The sequence below is a fragment of the Carex rostrata genome, chromosome 20 (genome assembly GCF_964058835.1).
Source record: "Carex rostrata chromosome 20, lpCarRost1.2, whole genome shotgun sequence".
Lineage (NCBI taxonomy): Eukaryota > Viridiplantae > Streptophyta > Magnoliopsida > Poales > Cyperaceae > Carex > Carex rostrata.
In genome coordinates, this window is record NC_135937.1 from 5781188 (window position 1) to 5807285 (window position 26098).

Below are 26098 nucleotides of genomic sequence, written 5' to 3' on the forward strand. Positions count from 1 at the left end.
TTCCCTTCCCCTGCACTCGCAAACTCTCTCATCCCTGTCTTCGTTTAAAACAGCAAAAAGGGGAATGAGAAAAGAAAAGCAAAGGAAAAATCGAAAAGCGAAGTGACATCTGTTCCCTTCGGGCTCCAGCCATGGCGAAAGAGTTCACCGTGCGGCCAGTGATCTTCCCCTCTTCCACCCCATCGACGCCTTACTACCGCCGTCCCGGATCCTCCTCCCCACCGCCTCCATTCCAACAAGCCCCGCGCTCCTCCAACCCTCTCCTGTTCGTTCCCTTCGACATCCCCTCCACCTCTTCCGCCCCTCCGCTTCTCTACTCCAGAGGCCCCATGACCTCTTCCTCCTCTGGCTACTTTGAAGACGAGCCGCCCCTGCTAGAGGAGCTCGGGATCAACACGCGACAGATCTGGCGCAAGACGGTCTCAATCCTCAATCCGATTCGATCGGATCCGAATTTGCATGAGGATGGGGATCTATCGGGCCCAATGTTTCTTCTCTCGTTCAGTCTCTTTCAGCTACTAATCGGGAAGTTCTACTTTGGTATTGTTCTAGGTAAAAATATTTTGTTACTTGATTTAAATTCAATTATTTTGTCCGATTTGCGTCTTATGGTAATATCCGTTGTGTGGTTGAGTGACGTAATTCAAGTGAAAACGGAGTTGATCAAGGAATAAGGCTGGAATTGTTATTAGTGCTAATGTGCTATCTGTGCGACATTGTAATCTCTGGAATGAAATATAAAGAAGTGTATGTTTTTTTCCAATGAATTGAATTTATTATGTAATATTATTTATTTTCCATCTGGTAAAATGAGTTTGCTGAAGGTAGACATCAAGATTGTGTCTTAGTTTTGCTGACCAGTGCCTCTTATGTTCCAGTATCAGAATCGTGGTTTGGTACATTACTGGATTGGTATTGATTTGATACAATCACTTTTTTGGATCTTTATTTCTAAAACTTAATATCCGAGCCTTAATCTGAGCTCTACGCACATACATAACCAAAAGAAACAGAAGGATTTGAGTTATCCAAGTGGTCTGTAGATTATCAATGGTTGCATATTTTTGCCCCTGAAGTCGAGTTAGTATCAATTTGGGACAGTGTTACATTCCATCGTGACATTCATACATGAATAGTACATCAACAATGTCGTAACGATATCTTACTCAACTTCAACAAGATTCAATTTATGAGATTTTATTCATGAGTAAAACTAGGGTGCTCTAAAGCTCATCAAGCCCTCCGGTGAACTTACCTTCAAAATCTATTGGTGTGATTTCAAACGACGAATGCAAACTGTTGAAATCAAGCTACTTCACGAGTGATGCGTTTACATTTCAATCTATAAATTTGACATGTAAATACATCACTAGATCGGTTTCAACAGTTTGAATTTGTTGTTTGAAGTCAATCCAATAGGCCTTGAAATAAAGCTCACAGAGAACTTGGTGAGCTTAAGAACACCCTAGTTTTACTCTTTAATCTTTAGAAATTTTCTAAGCAATAACAAGCTAAGAAAAGTCTTATCAGTCCTTGTCCCTTATGTATGTTCCTGTCAGAAAGTGCCTGACTTCGGCTAGTAAAGCAGGAAATGAAGGATTGGAGATATTGGTACAAAATAGAAATAGATGTTACGGTTTAAAATTGGGAACTTATGAACTGACCGAGCCAATATATGACACCTTGGATGAGAAGTACTCAAGTACTATATGAGAATAGAAAGTATCTAGTCTGAATTAATACTGCTTTAGTGTGCCTGATGGTATCTCACAGACCTCTCTGCATGAGAACATTAACATGATAGAACTCTGTATTAATATTTTTTTTCTATTTGAATAATTGCTAGGTTGGGTCATAATTAGGGGTGGCAACGAACCGAACCGAACCGAACTTACCTTAGGTTTGAGTTTGGTTTGAATTAATTTCGAATCGAACCTAGTTTGATTCGTTTCGAACCGAACCCATTTCGAACTACACATTTTTCGAATCGAATCACGAACTAAATTATTTTTTAGCAGTCCTAGTTATACCGGTAGTTTATACATTAATTTTTTCTCGCGGGACAATTCACATGGCTTTCTTTTACCGGTATGAACTATGAAATTAGTGTTTTTAAGTTGAAAAATTGTTCATGAAAAAATACATCAGAGACGGCTTTCCTGGTATGAACTATAAGAGACGACCGAAGAGAGAGGAGAGACAGTCATCTAGTCCGGAAAGAGGAGTGATAGCCGGAGAGACAGCCAGTCGCCGAGAGCGTCAGCTAGAGGGAGAGTGAGTTAGGGAGAGGTGGAGAGAGAACTAGGTTATTGAGATTTGAGAGCGAGAGAGTGTCGGCTAAGTTAAATTATGACTCTCTATCTTGGATTTTAATTTCATCAGGTAAATGGACGGACGATGTTATTATGAGATTCGAACCATAAAAATGATCGAACTCATTTCGATCGAACCCATTTCGATCGAACCAGGCTAGGTTTGGGTTTGGTTTGAATTAATTCCGAACCGAACCTAGTTTGGTTCGTTTCAATTCGAACCCATTTCGAATCGAATTAAACTCGAATCAAACCCGAATCAAATCACGAACCTCGAATTTTTTTGCCAGCCCTAGTCATAATAGCATCGCTCTTGATCTCTACCGTTGCTTCAACATGATTGCGGGCCGAAATGGTTGCCTTGACCTCTACCGTAGCTTCAGCCTTATTGGCTACTGCATGCTGCCACTGGTAATATTTTCGGCCATCTCCCTGTTTTTACCACGTGGAGGTACATTAATTTTTACCACGCCTTATTGGATATGCGTGTTGGCTTGTTTACTTGCTCTTCTCTCTTCTAGTTATCTTTTAACTATTCAGGAGCCAGGCTTTTTTTTTATTATTGTATACATTGTGGTATAATATTCTTTACAGGGCGATCCTATAGTTGTCCATATCTGTGATGTTGAAACCAGTTTAGTTTATTACTTTGCTTGTAATTAGGTTATTGGATGTATGATTTGAATTTATTAACAGTTAAATTAAGTTTTTTGTTAGTGGTTACCAAGAATTGTATGGAAGAGATTTGTTTTAGTGTATTGTTATTTAGTGTTTTAATGAATATGTAGTTGATCAATTAATTTGATTTTGATGTAAGACAAATAGTATCTGAAATGAAATACAGAGATAACAAGTATTGTATAATTTTGATAAAACATAAAGTACTTTGATATTAATTTTAATAAAGAATAAAAAAATGAAATATCTGATAAATACACCAACATTTGTTATGTTTACAGTATATTATATATAGAGTATCACATTATAGAATTCAAAACAATTAGAAGTAGTAAAGTACTAGATGCAAAATTTAAAAAAAATTAAAATTTGAATTTTTTTTTACCTGTTTACAGTATTCAACTAAACTGTCTACAGAATCATGTGATAAGGTTTACATTATTCAAAACAATTGGAAGTAGCATATAGATGCAATTTAAAAAAAAAATTTGAAACTTTTTTTTACAGTATTCAACGAAATTGTCTACAGAGTAATGTGATCAGGTTTACATAATTCAAAGCAATTGAAAGTACCATTTAAATGCAAATTTAAAAAAATAAAATAAAATTTTGAAAAAAATTAAAATTTGATTTTTTTTTACAAGTTTACAAGATTCAAAGAAACTATCTATAGAGTTATGTGATAAGGTTTACAGAATTCAAAATAATTGAAACTCACATCTAGAAGGAGATTGGAAAAAAAAAGTTTGAAAAAAAAGTTGAAAAAAAAATTCGATTTTTTTTTTTATAGAATTTGAAAATTAAAAAAAAATATAATTTGAAATTTGTTTACTGATTTATAGTATTCAACGAAATTGTCTACAGAGCTATGTGATTAGGTTTACAAAATTCAAAACAATTGAGAGTAGCATCTAGATGCAAATTTAAAAAACAATTGAAATTTAAAAAAAAAATTGAAAATTTGAATTTTTTTTTTACCATTTACAGTATTTAACAAAATTATCTATAGAGTTATGTGATAAGATTTACATAATTTAAAATAATTGAAAGTAGCATATAATATAAAATGATATTTGAAAAAAAGAAGTTGAAATTTTTTTTTTGAAAAACATTTGAAAAAAAAATTGAAAAAAAATCTGAAAAAAAATTTGAATTTTTTTTACCGTTTACAGTATTTAACGAAATTATCTACAAAGTTATGTGATAAGGTTTACAGAATTTAAAATAATTGAAAGTAGTATATAATATAAAAGGATATTTGAAAAAAATAATTTTGAATTTTTTTTATATATATCTATTTACATAATTTTAAAGTGATCTTGGTCAAAGGTCTAAAAGTGATCTCAATCAAAGTAGTTAAAGTTGTTAAAGTGAAAGTTATTGGGGATCACACAGAAATGATAATTTTATGTTGTCAGGATTCGTTGAATTAGTTTACAGGATTTAGTATTGAAATTTACAGAATTAGTTAAAAATATTCGGAAATTTTTTAGAGATTGGAGTTGGAGGACTGTTAGTTGCTTTCTAAATATTATCTTACCTCATAGAATATGGACTCCAATGCAATGGGGAATTCATATCACAAGGTAACTCAAATTTCGGGTTTAGATTCAAACCATCGGATCTTCACTGATACGAATATTAAAGGAACTCGTTGCATTTTACATTGGACTCAAATTAGAAAACCAACTTTTCAAATTGGTAGTTTCTGGACACACATATATGGTTGTTGAATGTTGATTCACATGTAAAACAAAATAACTTTTTTGAGCACATCTGAGTGTCCATTCCAATATATGTTCACGTATTGTTCATCTCTGAATATATATCTATTATTTTCATTGTAGCTGGTTATATACATTAATATCCAGTTAATTGCTTATAGGACAGAGAAATTTATCAATATTTTAGAGTTTAATTTACAATTGAAAAACTAAGGAAAATGCTTTATTTCTTATTCTCTAATCTAGCTAATTCTAGATCTGTTCGGTGAAAATAGAGATCTAATTCCTTTTAATTCTTCTATTTTGCACTAGCCGAACAGGCCCTAGACGATTTATGTACTTCTGGATATCATGTTAAAAAGGAACAATTTAATTATTGCTTGTCAAATTTGTTAGTATTAACTTTTTTCCAGTATTAACAAATATGACATTTTGATTAACATAGTAGGGTTAAAATGTACTGTTGGTTTTGTGCTCCAACCATACTCCACGTCTTTATTTCCGTTTTCAATATTCGAGTAGTCGATCTGAACCGCTTAACATGATATCCATATTAAAATATACTTAGAGATCAAAATATATTTTTTTTTCGAAAAAAAATACTATATTTTTAGATATGTATAAAATCACTATGGGATATGATTGGAGCACAAAACAAATAATGCATTTTAACCCTGTTTTAACTACATTTGATTTTCAAATATGCATTACTATAATTTAACATATAACTGTTTGCTGTGAGCAACACAGGTTTCTTAATTTATATATTGTAGAGTTATATATTTTAACCTACTATATTTATGGACAGATATGTTGGTCTATTTAACTATTAACTAATTTTACTTAAATTTTAGTTATTCATGACTAACGTTCCAATAAATTGTTAGTGTTGGATATGATCCGCACAGTTTTTGAAAATGGCCGTGCTAATTGTAACAAAGATTAAATAGTTCTGATCAAATATAATATAAGATCAAATTTTATCTTATAATAGCCTAAACTGGTAAAGCAACATACCGCAAGTTTTGCCAAAGCTTAATACACACTAAATGTATGTTTAATTAGAGTCAGAATAAGTTATTTTTAGAACAAGATTATTCGGAATAGTTTGTTTTATGTTTGATCGGGTTCAATAATTAGAATAGAGAATTCAAATTTTGTCTTGTTAAAATAGTTTATTCTTACATAATATTAGATTTAGCTATTTAAATAAGACAAACGATAAAATAGCTATTTTTATTTTACAACCAGATATATCACGATAATAATACTCCCTACTAAGATCTGTGCATAACAGAAACATAGAAGTTAGGTAAATAATGACGAGATGTTTTTAATTTATCAATAAATTATAAAATTAGAAGTCTTATTTAATAATAATAATAATAATGAGGAGATGTGCAAGGGAATAAGGGATTAAGTAGTGGCTAGACTTGGTCCACCGGGTTGTTTTTCTCACAATAATGTGTTGTAAGTATATATGGAGATTGGTATTGAAATGCTAGTTATATTCTGCCATAAAAATATTGTGCCTGACAAGAAGCTCTTTCCCATAAAACATATATGAAGAAAATAATTATAGATGTCTGATTTTGATCGAAAACCTTCTTATTTACGCCAATTAGTAGTAGGTCATGCAAGATGATAATATGATACAATTTGTAGTCTCTATACAATTGTTAATGAGTGCAATTTGTAGTAGCTATATCATTTATCTTTTTTCTTTATATTATTTTTTTGTTGCTTAAATATACTTCTACAATTTTGCAATGGAAAAAGAGAATTGGATAAATTGATTGAGGTAAGTATTATGTTTATGTTAATTAAAATACTTTCCGAATGCAATACATATTATTAATTCCAAAATAATAATGGTCGTGCACTGCATAAAGTCAAAATAATTTTGTCAATATCTTTATCCATCAACTATGTAACTGAGAAGATAACTATAACCAGAATATTTTTCTCGAATAGAAACAAGTTTGATGGATTGATATCCAACAAGAGAGTTATAAAATATATGAGCATTTATTTGGAAAAAGGAAATCGATATTACTTCAAAAATAGGGGAAACAAATACTTAGAAAAGCCCGGTTAAATATAGAAAAATAATTGGATCAATATTGTTCGATTCGTTGAACATGAAAGAAAATAGTTTTTCTTTTAATATATGATTTCTTTAAAGTTTTTGCTGAAAAACACAACAAACGTTACCCGCATTCCTTTTGCATTATGCGTTGATATTTCTTTCAAAAAATATTCACACTTGAAGATAATTTTTTTTTATAACTTACATTATAAAGAATAAAAACGCCGAAAGTTGTGTTTTTAATAATTTGACAAAATAGTTAACTTTCGCTTCTCTATGATTAGTCAAAAACGTAAACATATATTATCTATGTAAATCAACAAATTTAAACGCAAAAAGAATTTTTTAGTGCATTAAATGATGTATACGAGTGCAAAAATATTTTTGAAAACATAGACACTAAAAATGAACATTTTTTTCTTAATTACCTGTATTTATTTCTTGAGGAGGGATCAAATGCTTCCTTGCTTTCGTGTTCCAATAATATCCTACATTCTTATCTATATTTTTAAAGTCTAAATATGCGATTCAAACCGTTTAATATGATTTTCATATTAAAATGAGTTTGGAGATCAAATTTTCTATTTTTTGAAATTTTCTTATATTTTTTTTAAATGGATACAAAATCACTGTTTTTGGTTGGTCCAAAATTTTCTAAAAGAGAGTGATTTTGTATCTATTTAAAAAAAAAAAAAGTAATTTAAAAAAATATAAAATTGGAATTCCAAATTTATTAAATCACATTGAATGGTTTAAAACTTTAAATCGTCTATTTAAAGTTTAACATTAAATAAAAATATGAATGCGAAATAATAGAGCATTGGAACACTCCCGAAATTTTTAAATATACCATTTTTTCAAAATAAATAAACCAAAACACCATTTCGGGGTGAATTTTACAAAAACCGCATGGCCGCTTCCCACAGAAGCGGCCACCAGGAGCTGGGCCGCATCTAAGCGAAGCGGCCAATATATTGGGCCGGATGGAGGCCCAGCGGGGTGGCCGCTTTGGAGGGTAGCGGCCAGGGCCGCTTCCTGCGGTAGAGGGCACCCCGAATATGTTATTTTTCAGGATTTTAGGGTTTTAGGCAAATAAATTTTTATGTGTGGAGATTAGATTTGTATTAGGCAAGTATTACTCGTTTTAGGGTTTTAGACAACTATTTAGGCAACTATTATTGTTTGTTTTGATTTATTTGTGATTTATTTGTTGTTTTATTGTTTGTTTGTTTTGATTTATTTGTGATTTATTTGTTGTTTTACTGTGACGAAAAATAATGAAAGATAAAAGCAAAATAGTACAATAAATAACAACATAAAAGAAAGATAAGCATCCTGATATAACAAATCATAGTATATGACAACATAAAAGAAAGAAAGATAAGCATCCTAAAAGTCAGAAGGAGTGAATGGGCGCCTCGCCTTCCTAGTCCTCAAACCCTTAATCCGCACTGCGAGCGGCGTGTGGTCGAGAGAATCATCTGACTCAACGGCCTCGACCTCCTCAATCTCAGCTGAGTGCTGGACTGCAGGACCAAATGCGACTGTGTTTCCAGACTCCTGAGTCGGAAACATACCGTAGGCAGCTCTCACGATAGGATCATCTATGGAGATGTCAGGAAGGTACGTACCGGGATGATACTGTGTGGAGGTGCCAGCAAAGTCCGGTATGGGAGGGTACTGCGTAGGCTGTGAGCTGCCAGGAAAGTGTGGAAAGGGGTGCGGCATAGTGAACCCTGGTAGATATGCAGGAGGAATCGACTGGGTCGGAACATAACCCGGAGAATACAAACCATCAGGGTTTAGGTCGATATTGAAGCCGAGTCGCTCCTCCTACAAATTTACAAACAAGTTATGCATCATTTTTTTTAAAAAAATTGCACAAGTTGTATATATTAAAAAAATAACTTACCTGCGTAGAGAAAAACTGAGTAGGGATCTGCTCCTGAGTAGAGACGGCCTGCTCCTGAGTAGGGACGGCCTGCTCCTGAGTAGGGACGGCCTGCTCCTGAGTAGCCTGCTCTGCAGCGCGCCTCCTAAGCATCTCTTGTCCTCTATCGAACGCCTGACCGACAGTCTGAGCATCCTGGACTGAAGCCCACAATGCCTCGTCACCACCGTATCGGACGTATATATCAGGCTCATCCGATATGTCATCAATCTGATCACATCCAGGCAATCCTGCACATCTCAGGAGAGAGTCTAGGCGCGTCTTGTACCCACATTGGCAGACGGCAGGTACATTGTGCTTTAGAATAGCTTTTCCGAGTCTCTTCCAGCCCCGCACTGTGGCCATTGTCGCCGCTATGACACAGCTCTTCACCAGATATTATAAGTACAATATATAAATGTTGTACAGATGTAAATATTACAAGTTTTTTAAAGTAAACATACCGTAGATGCAAACGGTGCGCCGGCTGGAATGATACCATGTACTCGTCCTCGCCGATCCCTCGGCCTCGGTGCACGCTCGTGAGGGTTGTCGGTGATACACCCCTCTAAGTACACTGTGTACGCGCCACACTCCTGATACCAATCTCTATAAGGCCTGTATTTTTTTGAAAAAAAGTCATCAATGCCACGTATCATCCATTAACCAGAGATATTAAAAAGAGATATTCTTACACTGGCGGTACATCCATGTGACGGTGCTCATCAGCTATAGGTGGGTCGATAGTGGATGCCAGCTGTACGTATGATCTGTACCAGTACGCCCAGTCTCTGCCCGGAGAGATGTCTCTGGCCAAATGAAGCTGTCGCCAAACATCCTCACTAATCGGCTCTGGGGGAGGAGCTGTCTGCCTCAATCCAAACTGTCTCATGACCCGACCGGGGTAATGATGCTCGATAATCTGAATTTAGTAGGTTTTTTAATAAATGTTGTTATAGCTAAAATTTGTAAAATAAATTCAAATACGGTACCTGAAAACATATGAGGGGCACCTCTGCACGCCAGTAACGCTCCTGCTGCCGACATCTCTTGGGCAGTATCTCAAGATAGGTCTGATGTACCCCGTTTACCAAGAGCTGAATTCATAGATTTTAACACTTACGTCAATCAGATGTGCCAAGATTTACAAATTTATTTAGATTAAATTTTAAATAAAATAAGATCTTACATATTCTCTGTAGGGCTGCCATGTAACATACTCTGGATCATCCCTGAGATGCTCGATCTCCTGTCTCCAGTGATTGATGCCGATAGTCCCGCCATGACCTGCCCCGATATAAGTCTTCGGATAGCTCCACATATGCGCATATGCAGGGCATGTGTCTGGCTCGGGTTTGCCCCAATCTGGCACATCTGTCTTGCAAGTGATTGTCGGACGGCCAACAATCAGATGCGCCCAGGACCAATGCTGCAACAACGTGCATGGTCCAATAAATGTCTTGTTCTTCTTCAGACATGCTTGATTAAGACCCCTGTACAATGTTAGTGTCAACAACCGGTGTAGTGATGATATTTTTTATATTGAAATTTGTAAACAATAATTTAAAGTCACACACCTATACAAGCATGCGAGAGTCGCAGCCCCCCAATTGTACTTGCTCGCATTGGGCAAATCAGCCAGCAATGGGAGATAGCACAGCCGTACCTGATCTCCGTGCGAATCAGGGAACAATTTGACAGTGATCATCTCCAAAATGTATGCCCGCAAGTGCTGATCAATGGTGGCCTGTTATTTATTTTAATTAAAATATTAGTTAGAAGAAAACTGTTTGTTTTGTATAAGTAAATAAGATAAAATTTACATACCTGAGGGGGACGACTACTAGCAGCTGGAAACTCCTTGAAGGCGGTTCTCAGCTTTGCCAAGCTAATGATACCTGGGGAGATCTGTGTCTTGGAGCCTCTCTTCTTCTCTTTCTGCAAAGCAGCGTGCGGTATCCCCAGCAGGTCCTCGCACAAGGATCTGAAATCTCCATACTCGACGCCCGTCACAGGCTCTCCGACAATGGTCATGCCCCATAGACAACTCACATCCTGTAGGGTGACTGTCATCTCAGCGTGGGGGAGATGAAATGAGTGGGTCTCGGGACGCCATCGCTCAATGAGCCCAGAGCACAATCCCGGATCGGCAATCTCCTCGGCCATCTGGGATAGCTGGTACAATCCCATGCCACGCAACGTCCCTGCATAGGCCTTCTGGTACTTAAGCCACATTTTGTTGTGGCGTACTGTAACTGTATCTAGTCCCTAAATTAAAAAAAAAATTATTAATAAAATTATTAATAAAATTATAATTTTATTAATAAAATTATTAATAAAATTATAATTTTATTAATAAAATTATAATTTTATTAATAAAATTTGAAATAAAATTATAATTTTATTAATAATATAAAACTTACTCCAGTGGCAGCCTCCAAGATACGGTGCTCCGCATTCGGGTACCAGAGAAAGTCTGATACCCGATCAGTGCGGTGCCGGATACCGGGGACCACAGATGTCAATGCCGCATCGACATACTGTGACATCTCATATGGAGTGGGTACTGGTGCACCTCTACTGGAAGAAGGTACATCCCTACTAGAAGACGGTCCAGATCCCATAGATGTCATGCTGTATTTATTTTGGTCTTATTAGGATTTCAAATTAAATTTCAAAAAATAATTATAGTTTCGGTATTAATTATTTTGGTCAATAACTAATTTTGATCAATTTTGGTACAATTTTACAATTATTTTGATCAATAATCAATTTTGGTACAAAAAATAATCAATAATCAATTTTGGTTCAAAAAATAATCAATTTTGGTACAATTTTACAATTATTTTGATCAATAATCAATTTTCATACCATTTCATAATTATTTTGGTCAATAGTTAATTTTGGTACAATTTCATAATTACCTGATCCTACACTCTAAATATTTACCTTACTCCTACTCCTACTCCTACTTTAAACTTGAATTTAAATTTAGAAAGAATAAGAATATTACCTGATTTGAAGGGATGGAAGGGATGGAATAAGGTAAATGAAACAAAGAAAACGACCTGGGGGATATATACTGTACCATGGCCGCTTTGGTGCGTGGAGGGGTGGCCGCTACCCCCCAAAGCGGCCAGCCCGCTTCCATACAATGCGGCCCAGCCCGCTTCCATACGATGCGGCCCAAAAAATAAACCGCTTCCCTCAGCTGCGGCCCACTACTGTGTGCCCGCTTCCCTCAGCTGCGGCCATGTCGTTTTTGTAAATTACGTCAATCCGTGGCGTTTTGGTTTATTTATTTTGAAAGAATGGTATATTTAAAAATTTCGGGGAACACTCCTTATTGCACACGCCAAATGGGTCATGGGTGGCCGTTTGTTTACTACCTTCGTAAGTTGCATTTCGTCATCGGTGTAGTGCACCGTCTATATCCACTAAATTTCCCCAGCGCGATGCACGGGACCAACAGACTATAGAAAATGCACGATCAGCCGTCGACGCACAAAAGAGTTCATCCCAACCGTAGAAACCCTATGGAAGCGTTTATATAGAACCACTAGACAACCCTAATCCACCGCCATACATTTTTGTTCAAAGTCGTTTTGGGGGGCTAGGGTTTCTACTCGCCGTTCGAATCGCAGGTATTTTGCTTCTTGCCTCCTCGATTTCCTCTGGTGCAATTTATCTAGATTTTTTAGACAGATTAGATCGATTTTGATTATTAGCAGATCTGTTAGTTAAATGGTTCGAATCTGAGCTAATTTTCTGCTGTCCTTTAGTTCTTTTCTCCTTGATTTTGCCTTTCGAATATTTGGTTTTGTTTTCCAGTACTTGCATAACTTTAGCAAGATTGCGTAAATTCGATAGTTTAAATTTTTATATGAAATTCTAGAAATCGATTTATTGCAGGAGCTATTCTTGATTTCACTAATGAAACCCACAGATCTGAGTTAATGGCCTCCGTTTTTGTGTTCGTATTCGTTGCATGCAATACCTTCTAAATTCGGGGCATTGTATTTTCTTTATCTTATTTTCATCCAGAGAACTAAGTTTTCTAAATTTCACGTGGAACAGATGCACTTTGATAAATATAAATAAATTAATAACCTGCTGGTTAACGAAGCCAAATTCTTGATGTTCAGTGTAGTAACTTGGATATTATTTACAGAATTAATAAAACAGTTTATTATTGTATGTGCAGTGCAAGATGCCTCGTTATGATGATCGGTATGGAAACACTCGCTTGTATGTTGGCCGTCTGTCCTCTCGCACTCGATCTCGTGATTTGGAGTACCTCTTCAGTCGATATGGGAGGTAATATTTGTTGTGCCTCATCATAAATGCCCCTTCACATGAATAAATGAATGGTCTTTTAAGTCTATTTGATAATTTCAAATAACACAAAAATGTATTAACAATTTTCTGAGATATTAGGAACTGCAATGGTTTCTTCTTTATTTTTGTTTATAATTTAAAGACTCGACCACAAAGACCATGTGTTATTAACTCACCGATATTGGTTGAAGGTTTTTCGGTTTTTTACACACGACCTGATGGAGGGGGTGGTCTTTCTAATGGTGGAAGGTGGTGCCCCCCTTGTTGGTGGTGTTGCAATTTGTTGGTGGCCATTCAATTTTGTGGTGGTGCTGATTGATATGTGCCGGTTGAAAAGTCCTGTATTATTAGTGCATGTTTAGAAGTGGAAACTTCAACCTATCACACGAAGTTTTGAGGGTGTTTAGTCCATCCAATCTCTTAATGATGTTGGTGACGTGTTTCACTTCTATTTATCAAAACCTGATGATGTGATGAATGATGATGATGATTCATGATTGATCATGTTCCCTTACCTGTTGTTTCTGCCAATCCATTTCCCCGCAGAGTTCGCGACGTGGAGTTGAAGCATGACTATGCCTTTGTTGTATGTTCTTTCTCTCTCTCTCACACTCGTGCTTGTTGATTCTATTTAAGTTAAATTTATCCCTGTAATTTTAAAAATTTAGATATTATGTAAATTTTGCAAGTATAAGCTGTTTTGTCTGTTATTTGTGAATGATTCAATAAACAACAGGAGTACAGTGATCCCCGCGATGCTGATGATGCACGGTACAGCTTAGATGGACGTGAACTGGATGGTGCCCGTATCATTGTTGAGTTCGCTAGAGGGGTATTTTACTAGTCTCTTGTTTATTCTTGATCACTGCCAACCATAATTCTTGCTGTGTTGCAAAAAAGATTTGCCCAGTATGCATATATTGACAAAAATTGAAATTCTTCTTTTGAAAAAAGTGGTTAATTAATAGCAGTGCTCCTAGCAAACGGCAAGCCATATATACAATGGGCAATGTAATTACTGAAAGTATTATTTTTAACTCAATAAAATAATTAGTAATTGCAAATCCTGATAAACTGAACTGCCAGAATCCAATGTACCAATTAATACGATAGGCAATTATGGCACAGTAAAGCTTTTGTTATAATATAAGTATATGATACAAGTATAAAACAGGAACATATTTGCTCATTTAAGAGCTTCCTCTTGGAGACTATTTTTTATCTGAAACAGGAGATATGTTATTGATTGTATCTTTCATGATTGCATTATGTTTGACATGAATGTGCGACTGACATATAGGGACCTCGTGGATCGGGCGGTAGCTCAAGGGACTATGGAGGTAGAGGGCCGCCTCCTGGTACAGGACGGTGCTTTAACTGTGGTATTGACGGACACTGGGCCCGAGATTGCAAGGCCGGTGACTGGAAAAACAAGTGCTATCGCTGTGGGGAGAGGGGCCATATCGAAAGAAACTGCCAGAACAGCCCCAAAAATCTAAGGTACATTCTTTTGGGTCCGGTTTAATTGGTTTTAAACTGAACCTAAATAGTTTGGAAAAACGGTTTGGTTTTTTCAGTTAATTGTTTCGATTCGGTTCACTTTTTAAAACCAAATTAATTTTTTCGTTTGGTTCGGTTTTGAAATTTTTAAAATCGGTTAGATCGAACTGACTGAATCCAATCCCTCTCTCATCAATGAACCGGTTTTAAAAAAATTTAAACAAAAAACCCAACCCCTTTATAATGAAACCACTTCTCTCTCTCCCCCCCCCCCCCCCCCCCCCCCCTCCTCTTATCCACTCCCATTTCTCTGTTCTTCTTTTTCCTCTCTATTACTCTCCCCCTCTTTTGAACTCTCTGGTTCTCTCTCTTTTCCATCTCATACAAAACTCAATTAGAATTTTCTTCTCTCTATTACAACCCAATTTGGGTTCTTGTGTGCTCTATTACTTGCTGATGTGCGAACCTATAAATGAGCAAGGAGGCGACGTGGAGAAGGCTGTGCTAGCCCCTGCATTGGAACTGGATGGTGATCACCCAAGGTTCAGCTGTAGCAAATACAGATAAATTAAAAAATCTCTTTCGTACTTGATTTTCTTTTCATTGCTGCCTTGTGAAGGCTTGTGGGCTGAGCCCCTGCGTTGGAGCCGGACGGTGATCACCCAAGGTTCAGCTGTAGCAAATATAAATTAAAAAATCTCTGTCGTACTTGATTTTCTTTTCATTGCTGCCTTGTGAAGGCTTGTGGGCTGAGCCCTATTTTCCTTTCTTTGATTGATCTGTGAAATTGTGGTAATTTTGAATTGTATCTCTCGAACATTGAATCTCAACTTGAATTTCTCTTATTTTGGTTTGAACTGAACGAACTGAAATTTATTTTGGTTTTTTTGGTTTGGTTCTTAATCGATTGATAAGCTAAATCGGATTGGTCCTGCTTTGTTTTTTAAAACTGAATAAAACTTGGATTTGCCTATTTTATTTTGGTTTCAACCAAACCAAATTGATGAACACAACACCCCTAAAGACATGCTCATCCCTTGTAAATATGTATTTTCAGACAATAATCTGGTTACTGTTTTATATTCAGGCGTGAAAGAGACAGGAGTGATTCCCGCTCACCGTCTCCTCGACGCGGTCGCAGCCGCAGTTACAGCAGGAGCCGTAGTTACAGGTGCCTACCTATGCTTACTGAAATTCAATTTTTGTACTGAAATTGTGCTGATTAATGTTTAATTTTAAGTAATTTATAATTAATTTCTGAGCTTTCCTATTTGACTAGCCGATCGAGGTCACCGAGGAGAGACCGCAGAGATGACCGCAGGGAGAGATCTAGGAGCCGGGATGACAGCAGGAGCCCAAGGGCACGGTCCCCAGTTGCCAAGGCCCGCAAGCACAGCCTTTCCCCTGCTGAGAACCGCAGTCGCAGTCGCAGCCGCAGCCCAGTGGCCAAAGGCAGGGATGACCGCAATGGGGACAGTAGCCCAAGGCGTGATGTTGCTAGCCGCAGCCCATCTCCTGTGGATGCCAGGAAGGATGCTAGCCCTGTCACCAATGGTCGTAGCCCCAGCCCCAGAGATGTGGATACCAACAATCATGCCGGTAATAATAACAGGGGGAGTGAGTCTCCTTACAGTTAGAAGGGGTGAAACTTCGATTGCTGAGAAACTGAAATGGTTTTCAATGGAACTTTTGTCGGAGTGCAGTGGTTATGCTTGTTGCCATTGTTTGTTGTTGTTCTCTTAGATAAGTAAGACGATTAAATATTCTATGTTCAGTGCACCTTTTCTATAAAATGATGAATTGGATATTTTTGTGTGCCTTTATGCATATGCTGCTGGTGCCCTGTTTTTGTTGTTCGCTATTATGTTGTTACCCTGTATCGTTGCTCTGGTTGATTTTTCTTTGAACAATCTGCAGTATTTCTGTTGATGTGTAGATTGTTGTTTGTTTCTTTTGTCAGACGCGAACTTAGATCACATTTTAAAGGCAAATTGATCTTATTTCATCAAGATAGATTTCATTAGGAAAAACACGAGATGGAGATGTAATTTAAAAAGTGACAAGTACTCCGAATATAATTTTCCATTTTTCCGTTCTTGTTTTCCTTTACATGTAAACACAATGGTTCCTAAATCTGAAAGTCCAAAAAAAGAATTTGACGTTTTAGCGACTGCGGTCACGGGACCATACATCGGCAAGTCATCATAAACTAAAATGATTCGTATATATGAATATATCTCTCTCCAAGATTTTATTTTTAGAAAAGTAATAGTTTTTTTTAATGAACTAGAAAGATTGAATTTTTTTTCTATTCCATAGAAGGTTCAATCTTGAGAATGGAAAACTGAGAGTGAGAGTGTACGAAAAATTGCGATTTGAGAATGAAAAACTAAGAGTGAGGGTGTACGAGAAATTGCGATTTGAGAATTTAAGATAACAGATATTAAAAATAAAATGATTAGTAACCTGAATTCATCAGGAAATAAATTGAGTTCCACTTCAACTTGTGAAAGATTAAGATGCTGAATTATATTTCCGTGAAACCGTCCATGTCGATGCTAATAGCTTTCCATACATTTCATTTTTTTACGAGTCTATTTGAACATTAAGGGATGATGGTGGTCCAAATAGTTGTTGGCTGCAATTTCTTCTACATGTTCATAGTACCACAACTATATTTAAGCACAAGTGATACAAATAGTTATTTTGCACTGCATTATGCGTTAAAAACTATGTATTTTTTCTCTAAATTAGAGTTAATAGTAGTAGTAATATGAAGTTGGCCTTTAGGCGTATCTTATAGATTTATTTCGTGTGAGACTGCGATGCAATAACGATACTGTGAGCTCGGTCCAATTGTACTTAAAAACTAGAACCACATTTTTCACTATTTTAACATACTTTCAAGGTATACGATCATCAATAACACGTAAAGTTTTTCAATATTTCCCCTTAGAAACAAAGCATTCAACATCTACCTGACTCTTCAGTTTACCTTTTGAAGCAACGATGTATGTTGAAGACGCGTTGTTCTCATGTTTTCCAATAACAACCAATTCATTTGACTTTTCAATTTTCTCACGAGCCATAGCAAAAAATTCTTGTGTGTAGTTCCTTATTGATGATTTCTCAATGTTGTAGAAATGAGTTGTTAGAACTGGTTCTATCTGAGATTATTTGCAATCTAACTCGGTCCCTTTTGTGCACATGTTCGTAAAACACCACTCAAGCTACTGTACAGTTGTACTCAAAGACAACCTACTATTCAAGTACCCGTCAATCTTGGAATTGAGACTCTCGCTTATCTGATCAGTGGACATTCCTAGGAACATCTTCTTCTTTACAAAAGCCCCAGCCCATAATTTTTTTGACTCATAAATCTTCTACAACCACTATCTACTTTATGACCTTTTACTCACTTTATCATCAAACTCTTGTCACTTGTTCTCAAATTCTTCGGGTTGTATGCCTTGTTCATCAGCTTGTGGAACATTTGCATGACCTTTGAATTACGAATATGCTTTTTCGCATTTTCCCCCATATGCCATGTGCATATTCGGTGTGCTGTGCCTGGTAATACCGATTGAATGGCCTCGCGCACAGCAAGGTTACCATCCGTAATTACAGCCTTAGGTCGTACCTGATACACGGCCTCCATTAATATTTCAAGAAGCCATTCGTATGATTTCTTATTCTCATGAGAAACAATGGTGCATGCAAAAGTAATTATGCTCCAATGATTATTGACTCCTAGAAATGGAACAACTATCATTTTATATCGGTTCAACTGGTATGTGCTGTCAAAGACAACTACAAATTTTAAAATTAAACGATAAATTCAACTTGTTATTCTTGTCAAACTTGATGAGATGTCTTTATAAACTGACCAATTAGAAGACCCAATGATTTTCTTACAAATGCTGCATGTTTTTATTATTTTCTTTATAAATGTAAATTAAGTCCTTGTAAATAAATAAATTGGATACATATGAAAGCTTTTGAAATTTAGAATAATAAATTTGATATTAAATATTTTAGAAGGATAAATATGTAATTTTTTTTTAAATAGTATACATGAATTTCTCACTATAAATTTTAAATTCTTAAATATAGAAACTGTACGTAGGCGGCACCCTCAATTTCCCAAGAAAATTCAGGTTTCTTCCAGTTAAAAATGGAGGTTCTGCTAAGCAGACATGACAATGTATTTTCATTCGGATTTAATTTTCAATCAAAATTTAGTGAAAATTCAGGCAACTTCCGATTAATATAAAATATGCATGTTAAATGACTATTTTATTCTCTTTCCTTATCGTTTATTCTTCTTTTAATTGTTGGAAACAACTGGCTTCATAAACCCAACTACATGCCGTTGCGACTAAATTTAAACTAAAACTAAAAAAATATAGAGAAGAGAGACAAAGATAGACATGAATTTGTGCATGAGAAAAATTTGTTTGAATTTTCCTGATTCTAGACTGGTTTCTCTGTATGTAACTAATCTGGCAAGATGTCACCTGTCCAATAAAAAAATAAAGTAAAAAGAGTATGATTTTTCTGATTTTGGAAACATATAATAACATCTTCATATTTGGACAATATATGAGATTACATTCCTAAATTGGAGATTTTTATTTTTTTATTATGAAAGGGTTTTAGGGAAGTTTTTGCAAAAAAATAGAGAAATCAAGACATCTACATGTGGCGAGTATGTGTCTAAATAAATGTATACCTTTATCCGTAAGACAATATCAAAAAATGCATAGAATAAAAAAAAGACTGACTATTTAATTAGAGAACTGATATTCAATTAAAAATTTCATCTTTTAATCACAGCTGTTAGCGGACAAGAACATCTATGTTCTTAATATAAGAATGGAGATCAAATTTTCTGATAACATAGGTTCTATCATACGATTTGTATGAGAAGAACCAACCAACAGAGATATCACTTTCTAACACAAACTTGATTGCAATTTCCTGATTAAAAATACGAGGTGCATAGTAAAGTGTTTATATCGGGCGAACAAACTTGATGCACGCAATGCACCAGGTAACCAGGATACTACAGTCACCATTGCTGGATGAAAAATTGGATGACAACAATACTAGCATATAATTCTAAAAGACAATGCAAAGATGATAGATCCATAACCACTTAACAGATATTATATTTTTATTCCAGAAGTACATAAAAAAAAAAAACTACATGAACTCTTTAAGAGCAAAATTGGTGAATTTCTGGTGATAGTTCATGTAATGTTCTAGACTTTGCAGTATGAAGCAAGCCAACCTTGTGCTGAGTGCAAGACCCGAAGCTCCCCTCTTAATATATCTTTCGCCATCTCCCTTCTGATTGAGAATGTTTTACTACTTTGAGGAACATCCATATTTTCTAGGTCCTGGAAAGTACAGAAGTTGTAGTACATAAGGACATAATTGGAAGAACATAATTGAGTCCATTAATATATCAAAAGGAAACAGTATTTATAATTGTACCAAAAGAAAACAGTATATCTTGAGAGTGAAAAAATTGGAAGAACATTTGCTGTTCTGATGTTTTACAAAAATCAATTCTCTTTTTAAGATGAAAGAATATTTTGATTTTCATTATTTTTTAATAAAATCTACACAATAAATCTGACACTTCCTGGTTTATTCCATAAATTGATTCTTCCTAAATAACTTACAGACCAATAGTACACTTTAGCTCCCTAACTTCTCTGAATAATATACTCTTTTTTTGTTAGAAATGATAAAGAAACCAAAGAAAAAAATTATATTGGTAACTATACCTTAAGAGCGGCATCATGGATTTGAATCATTTGATCCAAGTGATTAAATAGGATAAGATGAGCCTGCATTTCTCTCTGTCGGTTCTTTAAAGGTCTCCTAGCTAACCTGCCATCTTTTTGAGCTGCTTCCGAAGCCATCTCTTCAAGTTCTGTAATTTCATAAATTTAAAATTTGATAATTTTGCCCTGAAATTTGCAAACCAATCCGCCGAGCAAAATTCAAATGCACAATCTATATTTCAAATGGAGCGAGGCTATGGTACTTTGCAAAGCGCACATCGATCCGTACTATGGATCAATATCTTCGTTTTCAAAGCTCAAACAGTCAATCAGAATTGTTCAGAATGATCTTCATATGAAAATGTCATTGAAGATCAAATTTTACATTTTATAGAATTATTTTTTACTATTATTTAAAATGAGTAGACAATCACCTAATTTAAAAATTCTAGACCATCCAAAAGTAGTGATTTTCAACCTATTTAAAAAAATAGTAAAAGAAATCTAAAAACAGTAAAATCCAGCGACCAACTATATTTTCATATGGAGAACATGTTGAGCGGTTCAGATCGACTGTTTCAACTTTGAAAACAGATATGAATCCATAGAACGGGCGTATCTGCGCTTTGCAAAGTATCATGGCCTCACTCTTTCAATTGAATATTTTTAGAATGAGGTGAGATACATTGAGAAGCACCACAAAGTACAATGTTTATAATTCATTCCTTATTTTTGACTCACCGATGACTGATGTGGCAGATAGAACACGAGCAAATGCACGAAGAGCCATAGGGATGCCCAAAATTTTTCCCTTGGAAATTTTCAATTGCCTAGAAGAAAACACAGTCATCATATAGTATCTTAATCTGTCGTGTATGTGTAAATTCTACAAACTATAACTCAGTATTATATCACCTACTTGATAAGGAAAGATCCTTCTATTTCCTTCGGAGTATTGATAGTTGGTTTTCGCAAAGGATGGTCACGCAAAAGCTGACGTTTCTCAGCATATAAAGGGTCATCCAAGGGTATATCCATCCAAATTCGAACCTGATAAGATAAAAAAAATGCAGGCTCCAAACTTAGAATTATTTCTGGCACATTGCCACTAGAGGAGGGTTCCAATGCCTCATGTCTTTCATACCTCATATTTTATATTTTCGTTTTCAAAGTTCAAATTGTTGATCCGAACCGTTCGACATGAAATTTTTTACTATTTTTTAAGATGGATAGAAAATCACTGTTTTTTGAACGGTTCAAAAACAGTGATTTTGTACCTATCTTAAAAATTAGTAAAAAAATTCAAAAAATATAAAATTTCATCTCCATGCATATTTTAGTATAAATATTATTTTTAACGGTTCGGATCGATAATTTGGACTTTAAAAATGAAGATATAAAATACGAGGTATGATGAGGTATGAAAAAGACGAGGCATTGGAACCCTCCTCTTGGCACTAATGCATATAAAAATTTCTCATCACTAGACAAGTGCAATAGAAACAAAGAAAAGAGTTTTTACTAATTGTTGCAGAAATAAGGGAGACAAACCTCATCATAATAGTTAAGTGGAAGAGTGAAACCAAAGCTCAATAGAAGTATTGAATTGGAATACTTACCATATCTTATAAATACCTATGAAAAAAAATATATATATTAGAAATTATCAAATATTGAATCTAGGGTTGTAAGAGGGAAAAAAAAATGAACCTCATCGCCAACATCATAATTCCTATCAGCAACAACCTGCATAGTATATTTTTAAGAATTAAACAATCAGAGATCAATAATTGATTTCGCAGAAGTTATCTTTAGTTGACCTAGCAAATATATCATGAACCATTTTTAATAATTCGGAGATTCTCAGTTGTCATTCAAAATCCAAATATCATGATAAGTGATTATACATGTGGCAAAGAAATATTGCACTCAAATTGGAAAATGTACCTCATCTCTTTGTTGCTTTACATTAATTTCTAGTAGTGATCTCGAACTGCTATCATGGTTAAGAAAATCTGCAAATGGGATCTAAAAGTAGGCTTGTCAGCAGGGGCGGATCCAGGATTATATCAGGGTAAGGCACTAATTGGGTTCAAATAGCGAATCGGGTTCAAACTCATTAACTTATCAGGTACAATACTATATTCTTATGTCCCACTTTTATTATGCAATAAAAACATACAAAAAATAAAAGTAAATTGCAAAATTAATAGAGTTAAATTGTAAATTCTAATATTACACAACAAATAATGTTACATATGTGTCAAAATAAAATAACAACTAAGAAGCAATGAAAATATTTTTGTCAATAATGGGAACTGAATCAAAATATAGATAATATCCCATCTTATAGTGGCACACAGTAAATATTTGAACGGAAAGGTAGGCATGCACATGTATACCTATGGAATGCAATTGGGCTGAAAGGTAGGCATGCACACATAGACAGTTTATACTTGGGCTTTCGGTGAGCCCAATTAGTCTGAAATTATCTGAAAAGTTAAATGTGATATGTAATAGATTAATGGTTCCATGGTCAGAATTGTCTTCTTCACTTTTCTCTTCTTCTCTTTATAATTTCTGTTCTACAGCCGATTTTGGCAAAGCAAAGGTATTTGTTTTAAATCAGATTTCTTAAGTGATTGGACCAAAGCAAAAGTATTTTTGAACCGGGGATAGGCACTGCATCGAATCAAGGGTAGGCATGTGAAAAAATTAGTACTAATCCTAAAAAAAAATTAAACAAAAATTCAGGAGTAGGCACTTGCCTACCCCTGGGCCTTCGTAGATCCGCTCCTGCTTGTCAAGTCAAAGTCAAACTATTTCAATCAAGAAACTGAATGTATAATTCTCTTACCATAGCTACTCCATTATTAGTTTCCCAAGCCCGAGATGAAACTGCAAATCACGATATATAATAAAAATATCAAATCCCATCCCCAAAAAAAATGCGGATGATATAGAATAATTGCAAAACACAAGAACCTAGGGCATGTGCATGAAGAAAATCCTCCAACTGAACATTGCCAAACATATCACGGAAATTTTCCATTGCCTGAGGGAGAAAAAAATCAAAAGGGTAAATTGAATTGATAAGATTAGAGAAATATTATATTGATTAATTGAAGAAATATTACAAACTGGTTTTAGTGTTAAGAAGTCCTTCTCAAGTCGCTTTTTGCACTCAATTGTTTCCGTGTACAGATAACTTGGTCGAATCATCTCAAGCTCTTCTTTGCTCCAAAAAATCTACAATGAAAATAAAACAAAAACAATGACAAAAAGAATTCATCTCTTCTCTTTTAAGATTTGATTGGGGATAAAGAAAAGAGTTTTGAGTACAGCAATACCGAGTTATGCATTTCACTCAAGCATGGGAGGCAGTTGATATAGGGAGCCCAGTCAGATTTCTGTTCATCAAAGATACAAAAAGATCAGAAGTTTATCGTTCACTAAGATGATTTTATCTCCTTCATATATACCCCTCAAAAACCTCAAAATTACATATTCCCCCCTCTAAAGTTCATAATATAACATTTACCCTTCTAAATTTCAAAAACCCACAAATTTATCCAATTTTAATGATTTTTTTTATAAAGTATCCGTTTTACCCTTTTATTAAAAAATAAAAAAATATGCAACCTGTTTAAGAGATATATTTAGTCTTCTAGTTAGTCAGTTTTGAGGTATTTGAGGGGTATATATTTAATTCCCCCCTAAAAATAAAAAGAAAACAAAATAAAGTACCTGACCCAACTTCTGCTCAGCCAAAAGTGCTACAGTAGCAATTGATTCAGGGTCAACTTCATTTGAAATTAATGGTATCATTTCCAAAGGAAGTTTATCCATTGAAATATGCTGATCACAAATCCAGAATGAGAAAAGAAAACTATACAATGTCAAATTCTCAATTGAAATGCTTATTGTACAAGTGCTTGCATCAGTAATGATATAATTGTAAAGTGTTATAGAACATACAACACTAAATGGGACTTTCAATATGCAATCTCCAGCTTTAATTGGCTTTGATGCCAATAACGATCTGTAGGATGAAAAGAAAAAAGAAAAAAAACACATCACAGAAACTGATACATAATAGGTACATTTTTTGGTTGATTATAAGTAAATAAATTTTGATATGAATAGAATATGGTGCTTAAAATACCTGCCAAAGACCGAAGATCCAACCGACAAAACCGAAGATATCTCTGTACCGGATTTTTGTCGCAACCATTGCAAAAACTCATCACTTTCCTTATTGCACACCTCTTTGCTCTGATAAATTCCATAAGAAAACAAAAGAACATATTGGAAAGGGAATATATGACAAAAGGGTTGAGATTCTTTGATGGCTTGACAATCTTGGCAAAAAAAGTTTTCCAAATCAAGTAACAGAATTTTAAAATAGAAAAGTTTATATAAATGTTATTGGCTGCACATATTGGTTGTGTATCAAATTATGCAATTTTTGTTGCATTTGATATTTGATGATAGGTCTAAAAATAGACCATTGCGAAGTCATCCAATGAACAGTAAAACTTGCATCAAGTTCCATCATTATTCAGAGTCCAAATGTTGAATTTCACATTTAAAAGTTATTTTTGACTGTTAAGTTGCAACAGCTTGAATTCTATTTGGGACTGGCCGTTGGAACAATTGAAGAAGATGGAAGGAAACGGGATCAGACAGTAACGGAGTTGAGTGCTCAAACTACTGCAGCTGGGTCCCAGAGAATTAAAGTAGCAACAGAGACGTTAGTGGAAGGATACAATGACAAGCGGGCCAGGGTTGAAGTAACTGGAGAGGGAGTTGGTTGGCGGAATAGAGAGCATCGTAAAGGCTAATTAGGACATGTCATCAACGCTTATCTGACGTGTCAATTGAAGGCTAATTAGGACAATTTACCCAATGAAATTGTATGTTTCTTTTGCTGTTTAGATCGCCTATATAAGGTGAAGTGGATTGTGGATCCAATTTATCTTAGAACAAAACTATTTCTGAAAGTTCTTTTGAACTGGATCGTTTAGCCGGGGCTAGCGATATTGTATCTGTTACCTTCAATTTTAATAGATGTTGTTTTTGTTTGTTGATTATCTCTATTGGATATGAGGATCGTTGCATAAGTTAACCCATTATCAATGGACCCTGACCCATAACAAAACATTCACATTTTACAGTGAGAGAGAGAGAGAGACCTGAGAGGATGTAGGAGAAGGGATGGAGGAGAGTGTACAGAGAAGGCGAGAAGAAGGTGTCACCGGGCGGCGGTGTACAAAAAGAGGGGCTGCGCCTCGCAGCACTACCCCCATCTCTCTAATCCACTCGACGGTGTTTTTGGTTGCGACTCGTGCTGAGAAATACAAGATAACAATTCCGGGTAAAGATAGCGATAGAGCAATTTTCACTTCATGCAGCACATGGACAATGGAGTCAAAACAATGCTGCATAGACTCGTGAGTTTCATGAAGTAAAAACCACTCTGTCAATATTTTACCCAATTCCGCTCTTTGGAAACTCGAGCAAGCCCAAAATTAAGCCCACGACTGATATTTACAAAACTTGGCTTGGCCCAAATATAATCTCGATCACTGCGCTGTGAAAAATCTGAAACAACTTCGCCATGTCATCGATCCGTGCATCTTATCAGAAGCTCATCTGAGCCGTCTGTTTCATTCCATCCAACGCACCAGTCCGCTTCCCGTAAAACCCAATCCCTCCCTCCTTACCTTTTA

At 35.3% G+C, this 26098-nt stretch overlaps 4 protein-coding genes across 7 annotated transcripts; 2 read left to right on the forward strand and 2 right to left on the reverse strand.

The window, feature by feature from the left end:
- Positions 1-21: 21 nt before the first annotated feature.
- On the forward strand, positions 22-1072 carry LOC144572718 (uncharacterized). Its single transcript, XM_078322389.1, has one exon. It carries the CDS (start codon positions 132-134, stop codon positions 672-674), a length of 543 nt encoding a protein of 180 aa, XP_078178515.1. The 5' UTR covers positions 22-131; the 3' UTR covers positions 675-1072.
- A 7047-nt stretch (positions 1073-8119) lies between these two features.
- LOC144572829 (uncharacterized) lies at positions 8120-11444 on the reverse strand. The gene is made up of 9 exons (XM_078322506.1): positions 11157-11444; positions 10561-11001; positions 10311-10480; positions 9923-10226; positions 9726-9830; positions 9429-9655; positions 9198-9351; positions 8716-9120; positions 8120-8636 (listed from the first exon to the last, which is right to left on the reverse strand). The coding sequence occupies exons 1-9, from the start codon at positions 11364-11366 to the stop codon at positions 8193-8195; spliced, it is 2460 nt and encodes an 819-aa protein (XP_078178632.1). The 5' UTR covers positions 11367-11444; the 3' UTR covers positions 8120-8192.
- Positions 11445-12195: 751 nt separating this feature from the next.
- Positions 12196-16378, forward strand: LOC144572109 (serine/arginine-rich splicing factor RS2Z32-like). Of its 3 annotated transcripts, none has more exons than XM_078321523.1 (7): positions 12196-12377; positions 12938-13050; positions 13618-13657; positions 13808-13903; positions 14372-14571; positions 15659-15742; positions 15851-16378. In XM_078321523.1, exons 2-7 carry the CDS (start codon positions 12944-12946, stop codon positions 16206-16208), a joined length of 885 nt encoding a protein of 294 aa, XP_078177649.1. In that variant the 5' UTR covers positions 12196-12377; positions 12938-12943; the 3' UTR covers positions 16209-16378. The 3 variants fall into 3 exon arrangements, with proteins under 3 accessions (XP_078177649.1, XP_078177650.1, XP_078177651.1); XM_078321524.1 differs by having other exon boundaries at positions 12279-12410; XM_078321525.1 differs by having other exon boundaries at positions 12310-12377; positions 13263-13657.
- A 2478-nt stretch (positions 16379-18856) lies between these two features.
- On the reverse strand, positions 18857-25738 carry LOC144572110 (SET domain-containing protein). 2 transcript variants are annotated; one of them, XM_078321527.1, is made up of 16 exons: positions 25562-25738; positions 24532-24641; positions 24345-24408; positions 24114-24224; positions 23717-23776; positions 23508-23615; positions 23352-23421; positions 23224-23264; positions 22314-22394; positions 22077-22112; positions 21918-22001; positions 21286-21416; positions 21108-21196; positions 20367-20515; positions 19865-19973; positions 18857-19088 (listed from the first exon to the last, which is right to left on the reverse strand). In XM_078321527.1, exons 1-16 carry the CDS (start codon positions 25673-25675, stop codon positions 19069-19071), a joined length of 1377 nt encoding a protein of 458 aa, XP_078177653.1. In that variant the 5' UTR covers positions 25676-25738; the 3' UTR covers positions 18857-19068. The 2 variants fall into 2 exon arrangements, with proteins under 2 accessions (XP_078177653.1, XP_078177652.1); XM_078321526.1 differs by lacking the exon at positions 18857-19088 and having other exon boundaries at positions 19719-19973; positions 25562-25736.
- Between the last annotated feature and the right edge of the window lie 360 nt (positions 25739-26098).